This window comes from Coturnix japonica, chromosome 34 (genome assembly GCF_054131305.1).
Source record: "Coturnix japonica strain WE chromosome 34, WE-NBRP24, whole genome shotgun sequence".
Classification (NCBI taxonomy): domain Eukaryota; kingdom Metazoa; phylum Chordata; class Aves; order Galliformes; family Phasianidae; genus Coturnix; species Coturnix japonica.
In genome coordinates, this window is record NC_140696.1 from 5406159 (window position 1) to 5433912 (window position 27754).

General features: G+C 50.5%; 1 protein-coding gene across 5 annotated transcripts in view; it reads right to left on the reverse strand.

Annotated features, from left to right (window-relative positions):
* LOC107324282 (protein CEPU-1) overlaps positions 1-27754 on the reverse strand; it is a 267939-nt gene that overhangs the window by 207906 nt on the left and 32279 nt on the right. For 3 of the 5 annotated variants that reach the window (XM_085526053.1, XM_015884183.3, XM_085526058.1), the window contains exon 2: positions 10365-10433. In XM_085526053.1, the coding sequence (XP_085382179.1) occupies positions 10365-10433 (69 nt within the window). Of the gene's footprint in view, positions 1-4737; positions 5029-10364; positions 10434-27754 lie in introns of those variants that run through there. The other 2 variants (XM_085526057.1, XM_015884187.3) reach the window with 1 other exon arrangement.

The window sequence follows — 27754 nt, forward strand, 5'->3', positions numbered from 1 at the left end:
TTTGAGTTGGAAGGGACCTTAAAGGCCATCTGGTCCCATTCCCTGCAACAAACAGGGACACCCATAGCTCCATCTGGTGCTCAGAGCCCCGTCCAGCCTGACCGTGGGTGTCTGCAGGGATGAAGCTCCACCAGCTCCATCAGCAGCCCCAGATGTTTTAAGGTAAATACACAGAGCCACACTCCCCATCACCCAGCCCTGCTCAGCAAGCAAAGCATGCAGGAGGTGGAGGAAGGAAAAAGCAGAGGGGGGGAGGTTGCAAAGAACGGAGCTCTGCCTTTAGTGGGAACAGCCAGCGGGACAAGGCGGGTCAAAGGGTCAATTAATTTACAACAGCTTTCAGCATCGGACATATTAACTGTAAGCGCATCAAAAATCCATGCTATCCTTCTTGGCAGGAGATAAGAGCACACTGAAGGCAGCACCTCTGATTTATTATTAACCAGGAGCGAGGTGCGTGCGTGGGGAAGGCAGAGGGAGGTGGATGCAGCCCTGAATGTACCAGCAGCACAGCATGCACCGTGCAAAAGGGCTCCTGCAGCTGGGATCAGGGTGCCCCAGGGATGCGGTGATGGAGGGCTCATCCTTCGCTCTCTTTGCTACTTGAAGGAAGGAGAAGATGCACACGCAGAGGTGCTGGATGAAGATGGAGACATCAGCAACGTTTGGGTTTCTGAATCCCCAAAATTGGCATCTTGCTCCTCTTGGCCTCTAGTTGAAACCAAGAGCTCCAGCCCAACTCACAGCTCCAAGGCAGCCGCGAGCCTTTGCCATCAACATCTGAGGGATCGTGGCTTGGTTCCACCATGCAAAAGCGGATTTGACACCATGCATCAAAGGAGCACAACCGACAACCCAAAACCAACCACTTTCACCTTCCTCAAGTAAAGACACCCACTGGGCTTGGAAACAGGCAAAGAAAATGTATCCATCCTCCTCTGCCCCTTCAGAAGTTGGGGAAGAAATGCCAAAAGGTTTGACACCATGGCCATAAGAACATCTCCTCCATGGCACATTGGCTGCACCTCCACCCTGGCTTATCACAGCCAGCCCTGCCTGCTGCCTTGACCCAGATCTGTCAAATGATCAATTCTTCTCATGGAGGAAAAAATAAATTGGGGGGAAGGAAATCACAAATATGGATATTTTTAAGCAAAAACAGCAAGAGAAATAAACGAAGCAGACACTTGGAATATCAAATGCGCTCATCTCACGCACAACAGGGCGAGCACAACAGGCAGATGGAATAACCAGCAGCCAGGGTTACTGTGCTGGTCCAAATGAGATGAGCAAAAAAAAGTGGTTTTCACTGAGCATTGGGACACCCCAAAACTGATGGCAGCCCCCAGAGCACCCAACCATTGGCAGGGAGCTGCCTGGAACGGCCCCTCTGATACATCACAAATTCATCTGAACCTCAGCTCCCTCCATGTGCCAACCCAATGCCTTTGGTTCCGTCCCATTCACACACAGTGCACCCTTCCCATGACAAAGGTCTGGGGTTCCTGTTCACTCTGCTGAGTCTTAAAAATGTGCCAATTAATGCCCAGCAGCAGCCTGGTTTCCAGAGGAGTCGGATCCCTGCTTACAGCTCCACTTAGAATCAACCAGAGTGACAGACGTTCAGCAATGCTCCAAATCAGGCCATCGAGTACCCACACATCACCCCCCTCTTTTATGTACTACACCTAACTAGGTTATCTAATCATGTCAGTATTGATTATTACTGTTATTGCCTATTAAATAGCTATTTTCTGCCGTTGGGGTGAATATCACATTTTATTGACCCGCGTGGTAACCATTAAACCACCAAGGAAGCCACATCCAGCATCTCCCCCGGGTGCAATAAATCCGGGTGTTCACCAGAAGACATCGATACACGTAATTTTTCTGATACACATTCATTAGTGCAATTACCTCCGTGCAGGAGCTGCAGGGTTTCCCTCACGCCCTCCATCCCACGTCACGTTCCCCAGCCCTTCTCAATGTCTCTGTGCTGCCACGTTCCCCTACAGGAACCACCTGCAACTCAACCAATTGAGGGGGCAGATAATTCTCCTGAGCGAGGATTGCTCGGCGTATGATGTTGACACACGCTATTATTTCACATACCTATTGCAGCGTGTGAACTTACTTAGAATAAGGTCTTTATGCTAATTTGTAAATCAAATTCCCATAATTCTTGGCTTACCGATGCTAAAGGCCTGGTTAAATCTTTGCTGACCTTTTAGCCTGGTTAATCCCTTCGTGCGTGGCTGAGTGAGGAGTTCCTCCTTCCCCCATTGGGAAGCACAGCTGGGTGGCAATAAGGGCACAGCCACGAGCATCCCTCTGCTATGGCATGAGAGAACGTGGCCTCCAAGCCTGCTCCACCATCCCCACTGCCACTATTCATAACACACACATGAGCTGTGGGTCGCTGCATTGCAAGCAGCATTTATCCCCCAGCACTGGGGCTGGAGCCCTTGGCTCCCCTACATGCCCAGCACCAGGGGAAAGGGAAAGAAAACCAACAGCAAAAGCTGCAGACCTATGGATGATTGCATAAATACAGGCGGCCAAGCACTCCTGGATTACCCCACTTCACACTCCTCTCCACTCTCAAGCGCACTCACCAGCCACTCTCCTTATTGTTTGTTTGGCTGCAAATAGGTAAATGACCCGGAGTATTGACAAACTGCCGCAGAGGGCAGCACGGATCTCTCGAGCTGTTTGGAGTAGTGATGTGCAAAACAGTTATTGGTCGGGTTTTTTTTTCCCCCCTCTCCTGCATGACAACAATTTTCGTGCTTTCAGCCACAAACCAGTTCCACCATCAGGTAGGAAAGTTACAATTCAAAGACATACTGTGAATAGCGGAAAGGATCACGACGGCAGCAGGGGGGCTGCTGCATATCTGCCAATGCACACACATGGAAATGCACACACGTTCCCTCTGGGGCTGAATGGATGCCCAAATTGCTCAAAAGACACTTGGAAAGTTCTTGCTAAAAACCAAAAATGACTTTTGCTGCTGAGTTTATTTCCTTGCTATGACTATTTCAAACACAATTACGCAACGCAGCCTCCCATGGGGATCCCCTCCCATGCAGCATCCAGAAGCTGCCCAAACTTTTGGCTGCCTTTTCCCCCCACCCCATTGCTCTGTGTCCCCCCCAGCCCACACTGTGCTGCAGCTCCAGCTGCTCCCACCCAGCAGTGACTCAGGGTCTTATGGGACCCACATTGCATGCAGGACTAAGTGCAAGGGGGGGGTTGGTGCAAACGATTTCAGTTAGGGGGAGACAGCCCACCCCCCCCCCCACTGCTCTGCTGCAGAGAGAATAAAAACCAAGAGGAATGGAAAAAAAAAACTCAACTTTTTGATCTGCAAGCTTTGATGGGAGAATGAAGAGAAGCATGAGAGATGAGCAGGGAATAGAGCTGCAAGGAGACGGAAGCGAGCACTAAAAGAGGCACGGATTCTGCATCAGGGAAGCAAGGAGAAGGACGGATGCCCACTGCACAGCATGGGCTCCCCATGGAGGTGGCAGCCCCAGGAGGAGCAGGATGCAGAGTGCCAGCATTGCCAGCAGCATCACAGGCAGCGGGAGCTTGAGGAGGGCGATGGGAGGAAGGCGAAGAGGAGCGATGCCTCGCTGTGTGCTGTGCATGCTAAGCAGCCCGCACCGCTCCATCCCAGCGGCTCTCCCTACAACAGCAGGCCCAGCAGAGAGAAGTTTGAGTGCTGCCCATCTCCCCTTGCTTTGCTGGGGCACAGCCCCACACAGGGTCCTGCTGCACAGAGGGTGAACCAAGCAGGGATGCTCAGGGCACACAGCACCCAAACGCTGCCCCCTGCCCACAGCAGCCACCAGGACAGCTGCAGCTTTCCCACTGCAATGCCACCCCCTGTGCAAACACATCCTCATCTCCAGGGCTGCCCTCACCCCAAAAACCCCCCAATGCAACCAGAGCCCTCAGAATCATACATCCCCAATGGGGCTCGCGGGGCCGATCTGGCTTCATCCCCCCTTTTCTTCAGCCCAAGCAGCCGGTGCAGGATGTGACCCCCCGCAGGGAACCCTGCTCCTACAGCCCCTCCAGATGGCTGCGAGGAGACTAACGCAGACTGACAGCCTGGTGCTGTTGGCCAGCTGGGGCTGGCTCCTGCCTCCTCCTCCTCCCCCCCCCACCCTTTGCTTCATTATATATAAAGTATATATTAATATACACACACACATTACATATTTTTTGGAACCCCCCCCCCAGCAGCCGCAGGGTGTGAGCAAACAGCTTGGCACCAAACCACAAATTCCCCAACTCCTCAACCCTCGGGTTGCACCGAGTTTTTGGGACGACCTTGCAGGCAGATCCAGCAAAGCAAAGCCAAGGGGGGGGGGGGCTGGCGGGGGAGACAGAAAAGCAGCACAGAGGGGCCACGAATGTCCCCGTGCCCATTGCCTGTTGGATGCACGGCTCCTCCAGGAGCCAAGTTGTGCTGCTGGGGATGGCAGAGCTGCTCGGCACCGCCCAGCATCCCCTCTACCCAAAAACCAAGAAGTTCTTCCATAGCCCAAAGTGAGGGGGGGGGGGACACAGGGAGGGAGATGTCACCGTGCTGCATCCCCCACAACTCAGGGGACACGGGGACCCCATCCCAGATGCCTCTTCCCCCACACACACACACACACCCCCTGCTGGGGGTCTCGCCCCCATGATGTCGGTATGGGATCACGCACCGCCGCCCCCCCCTACCTTGGAAGAGGAGGAGTGCGGCCATCCCGGCGAAGATCACCCATGAGACGGGGTGCTGCATTTTCGCCTGGGCCATATTCGGAGCTGCGTGCTTCCCCCTTCCTTCCCCCGCTCACTGCCTGCCGCCAGGGAGACGGTTACAATCCAGCGTTTCCCAGAGCGAAGCGCGGAAAAATAGGAGAGGTGCAAGAAAAAAAAAAAATAGGAAAAAAAAAATAGGAAAAAAAAAAGAAATCCCCACGGGGAAAAAAATAAATAATAGGGGATAAAGGGGGGAAGAAAAAAAAAAAAAAAAAAAAAGGGAAAAAAAAAAAAAGCGCCGCAGGATGGGGGGAAATAACTGAAAAATAAAAAAAAAGGGGGGGGGAGGGGGAAGGGGGGGTCGGAAGGGGCGGCAAGGTGCGAGGACAGGCGCTGCGTGCCCGCCGCTCCGGCCCGCACACGCCGCCCGGGCTCCGCACGCCGCCGGCCGCGCACCGCACCCGCCCCGCGCCGCTCATTGGCTCCGCGCAGCCTCCGGAGCCGCCCCGCATCGCCCCGCACCGCATCGCATCGCATCACACCGCCAGCGCCGCCGCGGGGCCGATCCGAGCTGCCCCAACACGGCCCGGATCCGATCCGACCCCAGGGACACACTGCTGCTTGTATAGGGTGCGTGCACTAATAACTCATTGCACGGTGCCTCTTGGAGGTGATGGGATGTGGGCAGTGGGTACAGTGGGGATCTGAGAGGTGTTTTCCAGCCTGTGATGCTGTATCTGGAGCTCATTCATTGAGGCAGCCCTTCCTCTGACCCTAAAACGACCAAACCCACACACAGCCCATACACCAACGCCACGCATTGATCCTACCCAGCACTTGTCCCACGCTGAGAAAAGTGGAAGCACCAAACCTTGGAGATCCCTCCTTCCCACCAGGCAAACAAATAACGCTGTGTTAAACGTTCAGCATTTCATTAGTGGTGTATTCTGTTGTTTGAGGTGACACCCCACACAGCCCCAGCTATTACAGCACCTGGAGAACCACCCCATCGGGTTGATTAGCAGCACCTTCTCCTCCAAAAACCAAACTTCCCACCCATGTGCCCGAGCAGAGCAGCTCATGAGCAGCCCCAAGATGTGCTCCATGCATTATTAATCCACACAGCACTCGTTCAGGGCACATCTATTTACCCAATGCACCTGAATGGCTCTGAAGGAGCCTTGAGTTCATGGCTCTGCACAACATCAGTTCCTCGTGTCCAACAGAAGGTGATGTTCAACACGATGCCGTGCAACAACTGCCTGATATCCATTACCTCGCCCGTATCTATATACAGAGATAGGAATGCACAGATAGCAGAGCTGTGCTCCCCAGATAGGGGACAGGGAGGGAGTTACTCATTGCAAACCACACACGGATGTGGCGTTAAGGAGGGATGCTGCACCTCTATACACAAAGAGAGGGGAGGGGGGAATCAGTTGGGCAAAGTTTTTGCAACAGTTTAGTTTTTATCCACAACCTGAAGGGTGAAATCACAGCACATCACCCAACAGCCTGCATCACCTAATAGTCTGCATCACTCAACAGCCTGCACGCCCTGCCACCCCTCAATGCAGTTTAGGAAGGAAACCTCCAAGTGGCTCCAACAACACTGACCTTGCTGAGCAGAACTGCATCATTTCTAACAGGCATTTCTTGCTGAGCTGACCCAGTCCCAGGCGTGCCTTTATTTCACTCTTTTTTTCCCAGAAGGAAATGCCCTGTTTCATTCTATTTCTCTTTTTTCTTTTCCATCATCCCTCCACATACACACCTATAATTACGATATGCATTACAATAGCACTCACAAGCTGCTGATAAGATCCCAGCTCCATTATGCACCGCTCTGCGTGTGCACCCGCTCAAATACAATCCCCTCCCTTGAGCTGCTGGAGTCAAAACAGAGGAAGAGAAGTGTTGAGACAAGAGCAAATTGCTCCTTTTATGGAGGGGGAGAAAGCAAAGCTGGGGAAGGCCAAGTCATCACCTGAGGTCAGGAAGGGAATTCCCAATGGTGTCAGAGCTCAAGCTCCCCAGATTGCCACAGATCAGGCTTCCCCCTCTGCACAAGGTGACATCAGTGCCAATGGTGCCTTAGCACAGAGATCACAACTAATGCACCAACACCATTTCCCTGCTGAAGGGTGGTGCAAAGTCATACAGCCTCCCCCCCTCCAGCCCCACTAAGGCTCGGTGGCACCTTGCACACACGGAGCCAGACAGACGAGCGCTGTGCCCAGCTTTGCTCCTTTAATTACACCTCCTACAGGCAGGAAAGATAAGCCCAAATGGAGTGACTGCACGGAGGGAGGAAGCCTATAAGTTATTCATAAGTTCAGGCTCAAGCTCCTCTCTTGCTTTCACTCCATGACACCTTCAAAACATATTATTCATCTATTTTTTCCTCCTCTGGGAAGAGAGATGGTAATTGTAGTAAATACATCACTGCCAAGCCGTGCCTGCAGCCCACACGGCGCAGGGTCGGGATCGAAGGCAGCGAGTGCTGGTGGGGTGCATGGGGATGCCCAGGCTCCATGAAGGGCATCCTACAGCAATGGGGAGAGCCCCAGCAGCCCCACATCACAGGGTGCACACCTCCACACTGCTGCAAACCAAACCCAATGGGCCCAACCACCTGAGTAAAGCACCTTATGTTATCACCAACTGAAGCAGCAAACCTGGAGCTCCAGAGCCTGGTTTTGCTGAATGCAGCGATGCAGATCCCTCATTGCATCCCTGTTGCATTGCTCATCTCACAGCGTTTGCTGCGCTCTGGTGCAGAAATAACCCTGACAGCATCATCTGTGGTCATAGCAGGGAGGGGAGGGTGAAGGCATTGCCATACGGTGCCTTGGTGAAGAGACAGGCCATGGTTTTATTTGTCCTAATTCCCTGGGAGGTCATTTACTGCAGTGCCCCTGGCGCTTCCCCAGCCCTTTCCAGCACATTTGATTCTTGTGAGTTTTCTTAATCTCATCTCCTCCATTGGTTATTGCTCCTTCAGTGCTGAACTCAGCAAGATCGCTTCTGTTTGGAGAAAGATTAGCACTGAGTACATTAAACACAGTAATGCCATGTGCTAACAGGGCAGTGGGCCACCACCCCGCCCCAGTGCCCAGAACAGCCTCCAGCCAGGGCTGCTCGTTCAGGGCACGTTGTTTTCCCTTTAAATTTGAACTACGTGCTGAGGGACAACGTGATCTTCATGGTAGAAGAAGCAGAAAGAACAAATGGATGGAGAAAGGGCTGCGTCGAGGTGCACATTCAGACATGGGATGGCTGCTTGCAAACCCAACAACCTGCCCAGCCCTGCTGTCAGTCCCTGAGCATCACAGGGCTGCACACACCTGATGCATGAGAACCACTCATCTAAATGACTCAGAGAATAAAGCTCTCCCAGTTCCAAGCAAGATGCAACACAAGTGAAACAACAGGGCTGGACCCAGCAAAAGATCTGCTCACCTTTTCATTTGCTCCTTCCCCTAGACAAACTACATTCCTTATTCCCACCATTTACAGCAATGGTTTTCCCACACGGTTCCTTATCACAGCTCACAGGGCTGTTTACCCACGGATTACAAGCAGGCAGTAAGTCCACCCAGGGAAGAGGCACTGCTGCATGGGCCAAAGCTCTGCAAACAGATGGCTCGAGGAGATAGAGGGGCTTTGCTACTCTGTGCAAATGTGCCTGTTCTTGAGGGTGACCCAACCATACACACCTCTATGTAACTTGGTATTTCACCCCCATTTTGCCCTCTCCAGGCCTTGGAGAGGGAGCACAGACTCAGCGATCTGCTGGGCATGTAGAGAAACAGAGGAGCCCATAGTCCCCTTTATGTCCCAACACCTACAGAGCTGGAATGGGCCGAATGCATCCCCTCCCCAAAAGGGGAAGTGCAAGTAGGGCAGCCCCACAACAGCAGCCCCCATTCAGCCAACAGACCTTCAGAAATCCCTATCTGCAACTTCAGCATGTCCAGACACCCCAAAAGACGGCACTCCCTGCTCAACCCCCCCCCAGCACCCAGCATGGCTGGAAAATCAAATGTAGTAGAGAAAAAAAAAAAGGAGAAAAAAACCAGAAAGAAAAAGAGGCAGCTCTTGTCAGGAGCATCCAGGAGCACAAGGAAGTAATTTTTCTCGCCCCGTTGCAGTTGGACGGCGCTGTTTACGTCTGCGTGAGACGCTGCATCCTTTCTTCTCCACCGTGCAGCTGGAGCATCAGCAAATTGGAGAGGGGAGACACGGGGGGAAGGCAACAGCGACTGAAATTGGATCCTATTGAATTTTCAATAGGACACCAAAATATATCCATATTTCAGCGTGCGTTTGTACGGATATCCAAGTCAATGGAGGGATCCGTGAATAGCTGGTTCTGAATAATTACAGAGGGGGGAAATCATCGGAATAATTAGCAGTTGCTACCAGAACATTCAGGGAAATGAAATGCCGAGCGGTGTTTATTAAACAGCACTTTATTTTCAGTTTAGGGCGGTTGGGAAGAAATTAGGTGGCAAATACACAGCGGCACTGAATGATTGGGAAAGCCTGGGATCATTAAGATCATTCGAACCGCATCGCCCGGCCCTTCCATTTCTACCCATCTTTATGCCTTTCCTTGGGGTTTCTCCCCTTCCTTCATTGCACTGATATCCTTGCAAAGATGACATGCAGTCACCCAGTGCTCCACAGCCTCAAACACTGCCTGGCATGGGCTAAGCTTTCTTCTGCCTTTGACAATTGCGGAAGCCACATAAAATTACTGCACAGCAGAAGGAAAGAACAGCAGAGAGACTGAGTGCTACCAACAGGCACAAGCCTTGCAGCAGCAAAGGGCTGGCTTGGAAAGCAGCAGGGAGGACACACAACCCATATACGAGAAGCAGGCAGGCTCTACATTTAGGAAGGAACATCACTTTTTCAGCCTCATGGACGTTTTTTTGGCACGGTACGGAGTAAAATAGGGCAGGGAAAGAAGTAAAAAATAATAAGGATCAAAGAACGCACGAGCTTCAGAAACATACAGTCCCAACCTGGGAGAGGTCAGCCCTCCATCCCCACCGCCAAGCTGAGGTGTAATGAGGACACAGCACATGGATCCTGGAGCAGCACAGATAAGGCAGAAAGAGGAGCAGGGCAGCACAAGAGGCCACATCCCCACCTGCCCCCAACCCACCCTCCCAGCACGGCACAAAGCAACCTGACATGGATCAGCATAGGAAGGAGAGATGAAGTTTTAAGGGAGGTGGGAGCACCTGTGTGTATGCGCATGGTTTAGATACCTCAAAAGATTTCACGCTGTATTTCACATGATTCACATTGCTAAGCTTCTCCCTTCGCAATGCAGGAGGAGAGCAGAAATGAGGCAGGTCAAAAGCCTCATAAAGCCTGAAACATCTCCAGGTTTGCAAAATCACTTTCAGAAGCTTCCCGTTCTGGATTGAACAGTGTTACCCAATGCCAGCCAGATAAAACCACACTCCCAAAATCCCAGAGCGGGCAGCACCACCACACCAACACAATAAAAACTGCCTGGAAAGCTGGGAAAACAGATTGATGCCCTCCAGACACGTATAATCTTGTAATCAGAAATAAGTCTGCCCTACCTTGGGGATGTCTTCTCATTGCAGCGATCCTGCATAGCCAGGAGCATCTGTCAGCCAGCCTGGTCCAGCCTGCAACAGGGAGAGGATGCTCACTCATATAGACATGGACTGTTGCTTTCTGATGCGGTTATTGGGGGAGCAAGTCAAGGCATTTTGAATGATTTTTACATGTTAAGTCATTTGATGCACAGAAACCCCCCATCCCTCCCCGCTGCACTGAGATGGAAACAAATGGGAGTTGGGCTCAGTGAGCCCTTTGGGTCCATTCTGACTCCAGACATCACAGAATCTTTACTGTTGGAGAAGACCTCTCAGACCCCCCGATCCAACCCCAACCCATCCCCACATCCCTCAGTGCTGCATCACCATGGCTCTGGTGACCCCAGCACCAGTAACTGGTAATGACCAGTTACATTATTCCAAGAAACTACAGGAAAAAACACAGACTTGCTGTTCGGTCGGAACATGAAGTAATTCTGCAGCTTATTGACATCTATGTCACATCCCTCCGCCCTACCTTATCAAACCCATACAGTTCTAAAGCAGTGCAATGCTTTCCCTTTGCACCACCTCTGCAGTAAGGCTAACTTCCAGCATTAGGAAAAACAACACAACGGAGCAAGCATCCAAAACAATAAAAATAAATTAAAACCCCTAGAGCGCACCGAGAAGAGTTGTGGCTTCTTTTACTGCATTTTCCAAGGTGCTGTTTAAACACAGAGCAGGGAAGGTACATAAATACATCAGCTCAGCCCCCTTAGGCTCAGGGTAGTGCTCCCACCCTGGCTGGATTCCATAGAACAGAGCACAGTGCAATGGGACACACTTGGAAATGCCCTCCACCCCCCATTGAATGCAGGAGCAACACAAACACTGTATGAAAAAGTGAAAGCCTTCCTGGAGATGTCAGACCTTGGACCCAGGTGTTCAAGCTGCAGTAATTGGGTGACTCATTCATTAAAGGAAACATGGCTTAAAATCCATTATACTCCTTAAAGCCCAAATGCTTCCCCCCTCCCTGGCCCAGCCCAGCAGCAGCCTTGTGCTCAGTGGGATGGGGCAGGGGGGGCACACACACACGTGGCCTTATCCCACCCCCTCCACGCTCAGCCCTGCAGAGCAATTTTTGGTTTTCTGCTGTGTTTGTATTTGAAATAACAAGCAAACGAGGGAAGAGAAAGAGGGCTGGGAGTGGAAAAAGGCTCCAAGAACAAATGGCTTGATTAAAAACTAACTGAGATAAAGGACACCGAGAAACTCTTTGGTTTGGGGGAGAGAAGGGAGAGAAGTGTGGGTGGTTCAGAGACAAGGCCAGGTGTTAGACACAGCGACAGGCAACACCTGAAAGGTAAAGGCAGGCAAATTAAATGAAGCACAAATGTTTAGCAGCGAGGGTGATTAACCTTTAAAACAAACTACCAATGGCAGCCCTGCATGCAGCATCTCCTGAGATACATAAATCAACCCCCAACACCTTTTTGGAAGATGTATGTTCTACAAACACGAAATCTGAGGCTCAGGAAAGAGCCATCTAATGACTTTCCAGGGCCTGGTTATGTGATCTAAAAGTCCCCTCTGGCTCTAAATTCATTGCGCTGCTGCAGCTGATCTGGAATTGATCTCAGGAAGCAGAAATCCTGCATGGCCAAAGATTTCTTCACTTTTAGAGCAGTGCTGCCGGGGGGGTCACCGGCCCTGGGGGTGTTCTAGCACTGAGGGATGTGAGCAGGGTATAGGGGGGATCACAGGGGTCTTCTCCCACTGGAACAGCTCTGCAATTGGCACTGCTTGGAGTTCAGGCTGAACTGAGCACCATCAAACCAGGGGAAATCTTTACTCATTGTTCCCCCTCCTTCCTTGCCCATTTGCTGATGATTTTTGGTGAGAATCAAAAAGACAACATGCAGAGCAGAGGATCATTGAGAAGCTCTGCCTGGTCAAAGCTTGCAAAGCCAAACAAGGAACAAATAGAGCCCAACCACTGCCCCACATCCCTGCTTGCTGTTTGCCCACAGGTGCTGTACCATACAGACAGGTCACCCCGCTCCTCAGCTACAACCAGCAATGACATCCCCAAAAAGTCCCTTGCAAAACCCAGCGGTGAGGACGCCCTGAACGTACCAATGGGGGTAAATTAAACGCATCCATCTCCCTGCAGCTCACAATGGAACCGTTCCTACCCTGCACACAACTTCCCAACAATCAACCTAATTTATTTCCATAATAAATGGAAAGCCAACTTTTCTTTTGGAGCAGCAATCAGTGCTGGGCGCTGCGGCGCTTTTTGTGTGTCTGTTGGTTTTTTTTTTAAGACAAACTCTATTCAACTCATTCTCTTTAAATAAAATGATTCCTTTATCTATTATTCATTTGAAATACAGAAGGAGGACACAGGAGACCGTGGAAGCGCACAGTTTGTTTCTGAGCCCTCCCGAATAGGTTTTAAAGCACAGAGCTCATAGTTTGGTAGTTAGGAACTCGCTGTTTCCATTCCCTTTGCTTTATGATGTTATAACGTGGCCCATCACTCCAATGTCCACATGCAAATGCTGGCAGAGCTGTGCTGTTTGCCTGTTGCTGTTCACAGAGGTTGGCTATCTCCTACATGCAGCACAGGCTTGCAGGGCATCCCCTCTGCTTCTCCATATCAAATGGGAAAGGGTGCACGGGTACAAAACCCCATCAGCTGGGAGATTCAGTACAACTGCATGGCCCACACCAAAGACCCCATCCCATGCACAGCTCTCCCTTCAGTTCTGATGGGATCGAGGGTTTGCCTTCACCTCCCTACACGTACTATATAACATAATACATGTTATATACATATATATACACCCAGAGCTCCCGTTGTCAATGGAGAGAGGCCAGCACCTCCAGAGGGCAATTCATCTCACCTGCCTTTAGAGTAGGAAATAAACTGCCTCTAGGGATGCCTATTTCTATCCACAGACCAGGAGGGAGCCCGAGGCGACCAACCCCAGTGCTGACATCGAACTTTCAACACAGAAGTCAGAGCAGATTAATCCAACCCATTATCAAAAGGCCTTTAATTTTGGCTGTCTTAATTTACCAGTGCTTGCTCAGCACATTCAGCCCTATATGCTGCTTTTCCCCTTCACTTCTCCCACTTTGGATGGGGCTTTTTACTCTGCCACACCTCCCAGAACATTAAATATGAATTATCCTCACTTGGAACTTCCTCTTGGAGACCAAGAAAGTGAAAATGTTTGCCTCGATTGCATCCTTAGCAGAGCTCTGAACACACCTGGGACACAAAAAGCTCTTCCCGAAGGAAGAACTCATCATTATCCTCATTTGGAGGATGAGGAAATGGCTGAGTCATGAATAAAGCACAGGAAACTGTAAGCTGCTGCTCTGTGAAATATATCTATATATACATTATATATATATAAACCTCCACACTGGGTGCAGCCCCAGGGCCCTGCCTGCTGTCAGCATCGCTTCCCATGAGGATGAGGACTGCATGCAGCTGTGCCACATCTGGAGCCACAGATCTGCCTGGGGGCAAACAAGTGCCCAAGATCTGGAGGTACACATTGTGCTCTGTTTGGAGGAGGGATCTCACTGCTTTCCTCTGTGCTCTCTCTGCAGGATCACAGCAGTGCAAGGCTCACATCCAGCCCTCCTGCACAGGACAGAGCAGCCCATGCAACATCCATCTCACACACCAACCAGGTGCCTCTCAGGGGCTAATTAGGCTCAGATCCCATTCAGTGCTCATGGGCACATTTCAAACCATCTCCCACAGCCTCCACAAAATAAACCAGCCCTTGGGCTGCTCATCTTTTGCTAACTGCAGCTGTTCCAGAGGTACAATGGAATCTGCTGCTCATCCACATGCCAGCAGGTGGATGCCATCCCTGCCTGCACGTGGTTCTGCTCACACTGCAGCATCCCTGCCCTCCACTCAGGCTGAAAATTACAGGCTAACCTCTCCCCAGCAGGAATTCAGCTTTCCTGCCTTCAGCATAATGAGGTGCAGGTCCATAAAGCACGCTCCCAGCATCACCTTGCAGCTATGCATGCAGAGATCCCCTCAGTGCAGATCTAGGTCAATGTCCAGCAGTACAGGGCTTGCATTGACACTGCATCATAGCACTAAACAAAGGATGCATCTGCTGTGGAGGTAACACAAACTTCTATCTCTATCTCATCTCACAGCTCCTCCATCAGCACCCACTGACTTAACACTGAGCCCCAGCCCGGCCATCAATGGCTGTTGGTGGTCTTCTCATAAACTTTGCCTGCAAAGGTTTCATTAGGCTGCCTCGCAGTCATTACATCAAGTAATGGAAAACATCCATCTCCTTCAGCTCCTCCACAACAGCCAAAGGAAATTGGTCTGAAGAGCGTTAATCAAGCTATGAAAATCATTGGCAGCTTGCATCTTGATGAGGAGAACCCAGCTTGTGTTCAGAAGCACCTGGGGAGGAGCTGTTCTCCCCCCACCAGAGCTCACTGCATTCATGTGGGGATAAATGAAAGCTTCGCTGCTCTCCCAGCCTGTAAATGAGCAGGCATAGAATCATTCAGGTTGGAAAAGACCTCTAAAATCCCTAAACCCAACCCCAGCCCACCACGTCCCTCAGTGCCACAACCCCATAGATCTGAACAGCTCCAGGGCTGGGGGTCTCCCCACAAGCATCACTCACTGCTCCCCAGCTTCCTCTGCTTTCCATACCTACGTGAGTCCCAGACTGGAGTGAGTGAAGGTCCCAAACCTCCACACAGCACAGAGATGTCAGTATCCTTAACCCTATTGGAAGTTACAACTCTTAAGGAGGAACAGACCTGAAATCCAGCAGCAGCTTCAGTTCTCACCCCAGACCCACCCCAGCAGGAAGCTACGTGTGCTGACCCTACAAAAACCACTGCAGCAAGCCGGGAACTGAAGCTCCTTTCTGTAGCAGTCCTTCCATGTTATTTTAGCAGCTGCTGTCTTACAGACTGCTGGAGTAAGAGATTAATGCTTTAATTATACCATCTGAAAGCCGGGAGGCTGAGCGTTCCAATGGTATACAGCACTGACTCCTGGCACCGGCGGATCTGGAGGGAGTACGCACTAAAATCGAGCTGGAGTCCAAGTGAGGAATAAAAGTGGAAAACGTAGTAAGACAGTAATCAGAATAATGTGATTTTAATGCTCAATATCTCACAACCAGCTGGGGCTGGAAATTAAAGCTTTGTGCTCGTTGCAAGTGGGGGGATCCTGTCTTGCAAAGACTTTCCTACTCTCATCGTGGTGTTCCCAATGTTAGGGTTGACAAAGCCAGCCCCGCTCCTGTCAGCCCGCACACGGGGAGGCAAATGTCTCTCTCATCTGCTCTGCACTTGGCTTTTCTCCTCCGTTCTCATATCAGAAGGGTTGGAGGCAATAGCAGGACTGTCTCTCCTGCTTCTATTTTCTCGCCGAGCTGTGATCTCAACTGGAACACGGTGTGCGAGCGACTAATTCCTTCCCCTCAGCTGTGGGGTCCGTCTGTAGCACGTGGGGCTTCTGTGCTTTGCCACTTCCCAGCTCACAGCTGAGCAGGAGAATGGTGCAAATCAACCTTTTCAGAGCTGCATTCATCTTTCCTCGGCGCTTTTTAACCGCGGAGCTTTGCAGCCAGCACAGAGCTGAGGCTGCCCTCGCTTTGCAAGGGATGCTCAGGGGCTGCAGCCCCAAAACCATCAGGGGGGGAAGCCGAGCACGGAAACACCTGCACTGTGCTCAGCTGAAAGCAGAACAAATCCTGCCCTTGTGGCCAAACCCAGCTCAGATTACCAACGTTTTCTGCACTGCAATCTACTCCTATGCCCCAAAGCAAAGCCTGCTGGGTCTGCCTGCCTGTTTGTTCTGAAAGAGTTGCATTGGGAAACACCAAAGAATCAAACCATCAGCTCTGCACAGGTCAGGATTCAATTTCTGCAATGCAACGTCAGGCATGCACCAGGAGCATCCACAACATAGCCCTGGGCACAGCAAACTGATGCTAACAATGATCACAAAGAAGACTTTGGGCTTGTTTGGACTGAGGGGACGCAGACGAGGAGCAGGAACCCACCAGCTGCTCGTCCTTCATTGTAATGGAGCAGCACAACGGATGCAGAAGTAATTTCCTTGCATGGCTGCTTGCACAGGACGCGGTGAAGTGAACCGCGCTGCGAGCCAACATGTGTACGGCTGTGCCTATGTGCCTGAACACGCATGCAAACAAGCCCTGCTCCTCCACAGCCTCCCATCAGTTCGTTGCTGCATCCAAATGAAACAAAGCACTGTTTACCAATATTTCTAGTGCTCGCCGCAGCCAAAATACAAGATTTCTGCTTCGGAGGCCCTGCTATGATTACAATGCCTCCAGCACTGGTTTCTCATCAGACTCTGCAAAGGGGAAACCAGAGCACAGCACAACCAAGCAAGGACAGGACTTGCATAGCCCAACTGCATGTTGCTATGGCCATACAGAGGGGTCCAGCAGCCCTGATGAGTCCTAATGCAATAGGAGGAAACTAAGCAGCCCAGGGGAAAATGGAGAACATGGGAGCATTAGAGCATCACCTCACCTACTGGGCTCAGGAGACAGCAGCAGCGGGCACTGCACTCAACCCTCATCCTCTTCTTAATTAAGAGCGCAGGTAGTAAATTGCAGCCTTTTATTCATGGACAGGTGTGTGTCTTTGTCAGAGGTCCCTGCTTAAATCATCCGCCTCGTCTCCAATAACAATGTTAACGATGCTCAGCGCCGGCTCTGGACTGTAAAACATATTTCCCTGATGTTTGTTCAATAATTCCATGAGAATTAAAAACATCTATTACCGGCTGCAGGATGCTAAGAGGCCCCTGGAGCAGAGAGCGGGCTGTAACTCACTCGAAGGGCTCAGCTGATGCCACAGATGCTGTTGTCCCAGCAGCAGCTTGGATGCTGGGTGCCCTCAGCTATAGACATGTCCCTGATGTGCCCTGGGCCAGCCCTCAGCTGCTCTCCCATCACTGCCACAAGCACCGGGACATGGGACATCATCTATCTCCCTTAGCACAAAGCATCGCAACACACATCACATCCCCCATGCTCAGTAGGAAGAAAGCTGCTAAGGAAAGGGAACCACAAAGGGAGGGAGGATAACTCCAGGTGTCCCCAAATGCATCCCAAGCATCATCACCAAGATCCTCAAAGCACGTATTTAGCACCCAGATCCCAAGCCACGGGATGCACAGTGCGCTGCCTCCACGCAGAGCAGTCCCCATCCCTGTCACGACTTCTGGCAGCTCAGAAATGTTGTTTCTGGAAAAATATTTATCCTGCTAATGAAGCCGAGGCAGCAGCAGAAGCCCCAGAAGGTCAGAGCAGCGCCTGCTGCAATCAGCTCCCTTCACAGCTCCCGCTGAATGGGGCTCTGATTGCAGATGCCAATCAGAGCACTCAATTTTGCCTGCTTATTTGGAAATTAAAACATAAAGGCACTTTCCCAGGCGCTGCGTTTAGGGGTGGTTTATATAACATAATCTCACGGGCAGAAAGCCAGATGGATCCAGAGGGTGGGACCTCGGAGCCAAATGACTCAATTTGGGTAGGAAATAAACTCAACCCTCAAACTCACGTTGTAGGGAGTGGTAGGGAAGGGGTCGGGGGATGCTGCCCACCTAAGCACCAGGCACACAGGACTCTTGTGCAGGTCCCAAGGACTGAACTGATTCCAAGGGCTGCCAGCCAAGCGGCAGGCTGCAGTTTGGGTTCCATCGCCTGTTATCTTTAATTATTATTGGTATTTCCGGTATTTTGCAGCTCACCCAAACACTGAGACAGTTGGATGATCAGCAGGCAAGAGGAGAAATGAAAACAAACTAATCCAGTCCTGCAAAAGCATGGATCCTAGAACGCACGATGCTCAACCGCTGCGGAGCGGCTGGGCTCGTCCCTATGTAAGCTCTCATGATTCCTATTTAAATCATCTGAATTAAAGTAGTTGGAGTCAGAGCATCTGACTGAGGATTCCCATGCCTTCCCATGTCCCCACCAGCACAGTTGTTTGAACCAGAGGCAGGAAAAAGGGGATGGAAACCTGAGCTAAGCTGCTCAAACAGCCTCCCTACTTTGTCAGCATGCAGCGATGCAAGCACAGACCCAGGGCACGAAGGCAAAGACAGCAGCAGTAACTCCAACTCAACCCAAAACCTCCCTAAATCCCACAGCAGGAAAGTCCAAGCCGTGCAGGCACCTTGCAAAGCCCCCGCTTGGGTGGGATCATTGATGCAAAGCAAGTATCACAGCTCTGGCTTTGCACGGTTCCAGATGTGTGCACCAGCACAAAGCCCATAGTGCCACACAGCACAGACTGCAGCGGGGCTCTTGTATCTCTCAGCCCGTGTTTGTGCAGGGGTATGTGAGCGTTTCTATCTGTCCTAGGTACTCGTTCAGTGAGCAAATATCCTCTGCCTGAAGCAGTCTCTGTATGTGCAGATACCGGCTAGACCAGGCAGAAGGGGAAAAAAAATCTGAACCCAAACCCAAAGCCTTCCTCCGGCATTCATCATTTTAATTAGTGGAGCTGTGCCTTGAATCTCAATGGGAGATTATACCATAAAGAGAGCCGGGCGGAATAGCACAAGTGTCTCCTCTCACTTCAGAAACGAACAGAGCTGTCTGTGAAATTATTAGTAATATTATGTGTACCATTTACAGCTCAACATGCACGTCCTGGGGGCTCATCAGCAGCTGCAAGCAACCTCATGGCCAGGATGGTTTCGACTGCTGAACCAGGGGACATTTCCAATGCCACATCATCAGAGCACAGAGCAGGTCCTGCACCCACTCCAATGCCCCCAGTGGTCCTCGCTGTACCCCAGGCACAGCAATGCACACACAGGTAGATGAAAGCTTCCAGCCCAGCCAGCCCCCATGGTGGTGAACAGCAAACACACTGCCCCTACGTGCCAGCCATACAGATAGCCAAGGAAATAAAGAAATGCATACACACTAAATCGCCCGCGCCCCAAACGTCTCCAGGTAACCATAAAGACCACAGGAGTACATCAACGTGCAGCCCTCACTCGTTGGCCCTTGATACCAATCGCTTTATTCCCTCTTATAGAGGTTACAAACTCACTCCTGCAGGAGCAATGCTACGATTCTGCACACAGCAATGCTGGGGCTAAAAGGGAGGGACGATGATGGGTGGCAGCAGGGCTGTGCATCCCTCCATCCACCACTGCTGGGACATGGAGCCAGCAAGCAGCAAGGCAGAGAAACACCCCAATGCATCTTATTCAGAAAGCCTCCAAAACCTCAATTCTTTATTATAGGGCCCTCAGGTTACAGCACACGGCCCTGCCACTGCAGATGAGTTTGCAGCTCCTCTACAGTAGAGTGGAAGCTCCCTGAGAAAAGAGTATTGCAGCAGCACAGTGTTATCGCTGTGCTCTGAATTGCAGGCTGCTAACACATCTAAGTGCTCAGACAACGTGAAAAAATAAACAAAAATAAAAGCATCCTACGTGCAACTCAGCCTGGCACCCAACCAAAGCCCCTTCCTGAGGATAGGGATGGAAAAGGTGATGTCTGAAGGAGTCAACAGGAGCCGGGTTGGCACCTGAACTCCGAATGCTTCAGTGCAATTTGTAGATCGTTATCGCTGGGATAAAAATCAGATAAACTCGAAAACAATTGTGAGTGGTGAGAGATCATCTCCCCTCGGAATACAGGATGTGATTTAACGATGCTGTGTGGCAGTAAGGATGAAGCTGCCAGCCTTAGGACAGAGCACAAAGCCAGGATAACCCACCCAAGAGCCACCCCCATCCCTTAATGGAGGGACAGGAGTAAACTGCAGGAGCCACAAGGGGTGAGGGCAGCAGTGGGGTGAGGGCTCATGTAAAGGCAGGAGCTTGACTCTAAATTCATCCATTGAATACACAGTTAAGAGAGGCCAGGTCAAGGCTCAGAGCGATACCCAAGCAATAGCAGCCTGGCTGCCCACCTGCCTCCCACAGCCCATGACAGAGCAGGGATGCTCGCACACTCACGGACGTTGTAGCAGTTGTTCATGCATCGTCTCATAAATATTTAACAGAAAGCACTTTGTAAAGAAGAATGTTATTAAGGCTGGTGTAGTCTGTGGCTCCAAATGTGGCCATACATCAGATGTTGCCAGTCTAGTATGCATAACCCTCTTAGAGCAGCCGGTGGCAAATCAGTTTCACTGCGTTAAAAATATATATAGAGAGGAAAAAAAATAGAATAAAGGTAAAATCCTGAATCTGAGAGCCCTGGGGAGATGCGTGAGGGATGTCCCACCGATAGATCAGACCTTCACAATCACCCACAGCAATAGAGCCGGCTCAGGGAGATGAGGGAATAAAGGGAGGGTGAGAAGGGAAAAGCCAATAAAGCAGAATGCAGGAGATGGAAAGCAATTCTTGGCAGCAATTTTTAGCATAAGAGCATTGTTGTGTTGGTTTTTTTTCCTTTCGTGCAATTGCAAATTAATCTTTTTATTGCTGCTGAAGACGCTCTAATAATATTTATTCCAACACTTTACACTTTATTGTGATGCTTTTGACTTCTTTTTTTTGACTTCTTTTGGGGTCTATTCCTTTTTTTCCCCTCCCCTGCTGTATTGATTTCATCTGCTCCATCACAGCCCCACCAACCCCAGTGGAAGGGATGGAGGAAACCCCCCCAACACCCAACAGAATCTTGCCCCAAAACCAGAGCCACACCAGGCTCTGCAGCCCTTTGCCAGGTGTTTCTTTCCATTCCATTTCCTTTATAGGGCTCCCACAAACCAGTCACTCACTCCCTCTGCCTACACAGCCATGCTGATAAAGGCTGTTGCACATTGACCATCTGAGCAATGACATCTGAAGTATATTTAAATAGGAAATAGGCCTATTAAGCCACTTAACAATATGGCAGGAGCAAAAGCAGCGCGTGAGTTCATAACTTTGTTTAAAAATATTGAAAATTATTTTAATTCCCTCATTATCGTAATGAAAACCTGGGGAGAGGATGAGTGATGGAGGAGATGAGCAGGGAAGGTGACTTAGAAGACATGACTCCTATGGTAAATGGAGAGGAAAGCCTATGGGCCAAAGGGGTGGATCTGCACCTTTTCCATCCCAAATACTGTCTCAAAGACACAGAAAGGTACCTGCACCAGGGCAGGTGTGGCACTAAAAGACACAGTCAATGGGCATGGTTGGGTTAATGGATGGACCTGATCTTAGAGTTCTCCTCCAACCTTAATGATTCTACAGTCAGAGCACCCCAGAAAGCATCAACAACAGCCCCAGCGCTCCCCTTGCACTTCAGCTCTGAGCTCCTTTACCCACGTGCACCCCAAAACACCCCCTGGTCCCACAAACCCAAGCAATGCCGGAGCATCCCCACTTCATCAGCAATGGAGTTCATTTAACCTGCGCATGTGTTTAATTCCCCGCGCTGGCATTTCCCTGCTCTATCACTTTTCACAGCCTGTCAGTCCCCAAACCCTTTGCAGAGCAGCCACATGCCATCCCTACTTAGGAATCACGCCAGCTCCAGCAGTCATTAGACACTTCCCATGTCCTACACGCAGCTGTGAGCATCCGCACAATCAGACGGCGCATCAGAGCGGGGAGGTGGGCAGGGATGTCACCCATCACCCGCTGCCTCTGCGGTTCTCAGATTGCTGCTTTTTGATGTTTATCTATGCGTACATGTATTTTAATCTAATAAATCCCATTTGCTTCTTTTCTGCTCTTGCCCATTTCCCCACCAATAGCTTTGCCCATGGGGATCCATTGCTTTGAGTTGGGCTGCCCATAGCATTCCCAGATAGGGATGAAACCTACACACACCCCAGCCCCATGGAGGATCAGATCCACACCACCCCAAACCCAACCCCTACTTCCATCACTGCTCCCCCTCCCAGAGCCATTAGAAAAGCCACAAGGGTCAACATCAGAAACCAGCATTCGCTCTTGGCAAGGTCAAGAAAAATCCCTCAAAGTGTCATAGACTTTTGAGTGTCCTAAATGAAGAAATTGCTTAATCTACCTGGGGGATTGCAGCTATTATACCCACTGCCGTAAACAAGCTTCAGATCCAGCTACTAAGGATTGCACCGACGTCGCAGAGCACAGGCTAAATTGACAAGTTGTCTCTGCTGCCCTTGAAACTCAATTTGCCATCACTCACCTCATTTCAAATTAGCACAGAACAAAACCTCATCGTCCCGCTGCTCTGCTGGGGCTGCCTTATGCAAGGTCCCCGCTCCTATTGCATCAGGTAGGGGAAGAAAGGAGCGTCAGTGCAGCCCCTTGCAGACAGCTAAAGCTTAAATTTGGGATAATTTCATCCTTTTGCCATCAAAACACAAAATGTGAGGACGTGGCTTAAATCACACATAGAGTACCTTCAGACAGTCCTGAATGGAGCCAGGAGTTGGGCTCAATGATCCCAATGGGTCACATTCAACTTGGGATATTCTATGACTATTTAAAGAAAGCCTGAAGTGCCCACAATGAATTTAAGACTTTGAGTCTTCCAACACACCACTGCATCCCCAAATCCACACTTAGTCACTCAGAAATGGCATTTCCCAGCATCAAGCCCATGAGCAGCATCCCAACACCTCCCTGTCTGCTGCTGGGAAGACGACGTGTGATGTGAAGCCTCCCAAACCCAATCAGCCAATTATACTCCCTAATTACCTGCAATAGTTTTAATTGTGCTGGGACAACACGCAGCACCTCGATACATTCCCCCAAAAAGGAGCAAAGTAGCACAGACACCAGCTGTAGTTATCTTAGAGCCCCCACCATCAGTCTTATGTTCAGCACAGACCTGGTAACAACTGGGACACCACAGGACAGTGGGTCCCCAACACAAAACCTCTCTGCCTTTAAGGGATGGGGTAAAGCATCATTTACCAGCATTCATGGGACAACAGAGAAATAGGACTGAGTAAAAGGAGCTGGTAAAGCTGAGGATGCTGCCTCTTGTACAGCACTGAGCCCTACCAGCTGCAAGCACATCCCACCAGACCCTACAACTGCAATGAGATGAGCCCGCATCCTATTTGGCCAAGAGGAGCCTCCCGACTCCCCACAAAGGGCTCATTGAGGGCTCGCTCCCCGATAGCCTTTGCCCCCAGCAGCCCCCGAGCTGACTCCCCAGGCGCTGATGCAAGCACACGGCTCAGCAACAACGGGCCTTATGTTCAGCAGGGCAGCAGGCGGATAAAGAGGCAGTGTTTGCTGCTGCCGGCATCAGCAGCTGATCCAGAATGAACGCCTGCATCCCACCCCCTCCTGCTGCCCGAGCATCACTGCACTACCGCCCTGGGAGGGAGCAGGAGGTGTCATGCACCAAACTGATGTATGCATAGAGAGCAGGGGCTGCAACAACATCCCTTCATCTAGCAGACACCAAAAGCCTCTGCTAAAGCACAGGAGCTGGCAGCTGAAGGCAAACTTTAGTACGTGGTGTGCACAGACACAGCCAGTGCTTGTCCTGCCTGACACAAGGTGTGTTTGAGTCTTGCAATGCTCCTGCTTGGCTCAGCATGTCACACACAGGTGGTGCTGAGCTCCTGGGGCGACACGAACAGGCTGAGCCCTGCTGCAAACAGCCAAGAAACAATGGAACAATCCATTAGCAAACAGTGTGTGAGCTGCACCACCTGCCAATAACCCAAACCTCAGTACAGGGTTCACTGCCCATCACCCCAACACCCCATTGATGCACATCCCCAATCCAAGCAGCAAAGCCCCACACAGCCCCAAGTCCCCTCTAGCAAAAGCAGCAGTGTGCAATGTAGAATTTGACTTTGAGTGACTATAATAAAGTGTTTTTATTTTTAAGCTGTTTTATCCCCGTTTTCCTCGCTCCCAAGGAGCGCACCTTGGTGTCAACAGGACTCTTTTGTCTTTGTAAGCTATTTTAAGGCAAAAATATCTGTAAATTACTTCCCCAAACCTCCACACAAGCAGATCATGCAGAGAAAATAGGCTTTGCAGGAATGCAGTAAATTGTTTCTGTCACACGAGGAAATATAACCAATAGAAATCGTTATGGATGAATCATTATGAGAGGGATCGAAAAAATTAACCTTCATCCATTTCCCTCATCCCTGTGCAGATGTGAGGGGGAAGCGGGACGGGCAGGAATCCCACAGTGGGCTGCAAAATGGGGATGCAAAGGGGTGGGAATGAGCAGGAGTGGGTTTTGCTTTCTTGGCAGCCCGAGGGCTTTGTTGGCGGCTGTTTTGGTGTCGTCTTTTAATACAAAGCAAAGATGAGAGACATGCTTAAGTGTGGGCCAGCGTGTGGGTGGGGTGGCTCTAAAAGGCATCAGACAGAGGAGGATGTGAGAACATGGAGGAAAACATTGCTTCCCACTTATTTGGGGTGAGCTCAGTGGGGGCTCCCCCCATCACCCCACCCCCTGTACAAACCAACCACCATCACACAGATGTTCCCCCCCATACCTGCGTGCATCTGTTACACACCTACAAAAAACAAAATAATCCATTTCCAGAGCAGCAGATAACGATTCCTTCTGCCACACCGTGCAAACAACGCCGCGGAAAAAAGGCCCAAGTGTTAAATGTTCCCTAATGTGCAGTAATTGATTTCCATGTGTGCGGTAATGGATTTGGTCACATCATGCAACAATGGATTTGACACGGGTTCTCACTGATATTATAAACACAGTGAAGTCGTTAGCCCCGTGCCCACGAATGAGGCTGACCCCGCACAGCCACTGAACCTTCAGAGCTGCGTCACAGCCGAGGATGCAATCAGCAATTTAAGAGGGAAAAGCCACTCAGAGCAAGGCAAGATGCACCTGGAGATGAGCTCCAGCCATTTGGAGGCACATACACAATTTGCACCCAAAGACCCCTCAGATCCCCAATTCAACCCCAGCCCACCATGCCCACAGTAATGGATGGTGATTAGGAGAAGGCGCAGAGCCCCACTGTATGACCACCACCTTTCAGCCCAGTACCTTCTATCAGTGCCTCTCAATGGGGTGCTGGGGAGGAATATGCTTGTGGGGTGTTTACAAGCCTAACGGGAGTGTTAAAAATCTATTATTTGCACTCCAGCAGTGCTGCAGCACTCACCTTCTGTCAAGAAGTGATTGGGCTCTGGTCTGTAAGGGACACTGAGTAACTGTACCGAGAAAATTGCATTCAGCAATGGGGGATTTAAGAGGGTGCTTGTCCTCAAACAGGGCTTCAATTAATTAACTTGGAGGAAGGGGCTGCTTGGGGTTTGCTTGGTCTTTTCTATGTTTTCCTCAGTGCATTTAATTTATTGGTGCATGGCTTGTTTTGTTTCCTTCTTGCTTTTCTGTTTGTCTTTGGGACTCTCTGCGGGATGATGAAGCACAGGGAAGGTATTTACTCAGCGGGGGATTAATTGGCTAGCAGGGAGGAGAAATGGCCAGGCCAAGCCCTAAATCCTGACCGTGGTGCTGTACCTGCCAGCACAGGGAAATTGAAAAACCTTCTGGCCAGGAAGAAGCAGCTGAAGCAGCACCAGGAGAGGACCTTGGTGGGGTTCTGATCCCAACACTGCCAGCCCTCATCACACAGATACAGCCTAAATCAACACCAATGCATCCCAAACACCACCACGTCCACAGCATCCAGCACTGCCAACCCCCAAAGACCCCAAGACATTTCACATCACTGCTGCCATTTCAAGGGGTGAGAAAGGTCCTCATCTCGCCCTCTGCCCTAATCTTTCAAAGGAATTAATCTTCAAAGCAATCTCACCCCAGCCGTACTACAAAGTTGTGATTGATGAGTTGCAGTGACAGGCAGCTCCTCTGGTATGGGAGATGGGAAGGGGTGCATGGATGGAGCCAAGGCTGGGAGAAAGCCCAGCAGAAATGGGCACCCAGACCTCAGCTTCTGCCACTGGAAAAACCCATTAAATGAGTTCAAAGGCTTTGGTTCCCTTTTACAACATCATCCCCTACCCCAAATTGCAATGCAGCCTCATATGCAAAGCAACGGATGGAACCGAAGGGGGTTTGGCATCACTGAAATGAAGCACTAAATTGTAAATGAGAGAACAGGGACGGTCCCACGGAATGATTTGATTTGGGTGAAGCTGTGCCTTCATTCTGAAAACTTCCATTAGGAACTTTAGCAGGCGGCTCTAATCAAAGCGCTTACAGCAGTTCTGACAATTTCAGTCTCCAGCTTCAAAACAACACAATTTGTGTCGTAAAGGAGAGAAGTTTATGGCACACGGGCACAGGGAATGGAAACACTTTTTTGACTCTGCAAACACTTCAACTATGAGAAATTCAATTAATCACAACGTGGGTGAATCATTTCAGAAGTTTCTTTCCTGAAGTACAAGAAGTAAATTCAAACTCATCTGAAGGCTGGCTCTATACATATAATATAAGGTTGTCATCTCCACGCACACAGCTCACGCTTTGCTAACACCATCTCCATTTGAAATTTCTTGGGGTCGTGAGCAAATGAAATAAAAGAGCTCGTTTCTCATTGGGAAAACTCAGGCGATGGGATCATTAAAAAGAGAGCATTTCCAAAGGAAGAGAGGCAACGCACTGAAAGAAAGGAGAGAGAAAAATAGAGGGTGTAGAGCAGAAATGGAAAGAGAATGAGAACATCGCTGGAAATGCTCATTGCAACAAGAGCCCCATTCACCCTCGCTTGTCTTTCCCTTCAGGGTTACTTCTTGTTTCATTACAGATTAACACAGCATCTCTTCTCTCGCACCGCGCTCGCTGGAGATCGCTACATCCATTTAAATGGATTTCAAAAGCCGGGATTGATCGACGCCGAGTTGTAATTTCGGACACTAGCATGACGGGTAATGCACTTCAGCCTTTGCTGGGAGTGAAGGAGGTGTGTGAATTGCTGCCTTGATATGATAAATTCATTAGATAAAGGAACCCGAGATAACAGCGCGGCGCTCAGACAGCATCTGGTGGCACGGAACACAGATGCACAGGAAAGGGGGTTGTGGCACAGCTCGCTGGGTCTGCATCAGAGCAAAGAGCTGAACAGAAAGGAGCTGTGTGGAGGGCTGGCAGGGACCTCCTGGGTCAAGCATCCCTACTTTTCGCTATCAGAAATAGACACATCATGTCTCCCTGATGGATACTTGAACCCGTGAACTCCTCAGCACGGGAAGCGCCGCAAAACACCAACGATGGGAATAATGAAACACTATTCCCAAGTCCTCATACAAAACGCTACCAGCTACACACGAGGCAGCCAGCAGAGCCTGATAATGGTGATGCTAGAGATGCTGCAGAGGGCTGGACAGGAGGCAGGCACAGCCACGGGCTGGAAAATCTGCACAATCACTCCAGCTCCTGCCATTTCCATCTGCACGCACTGGGGACCAGGGAGCA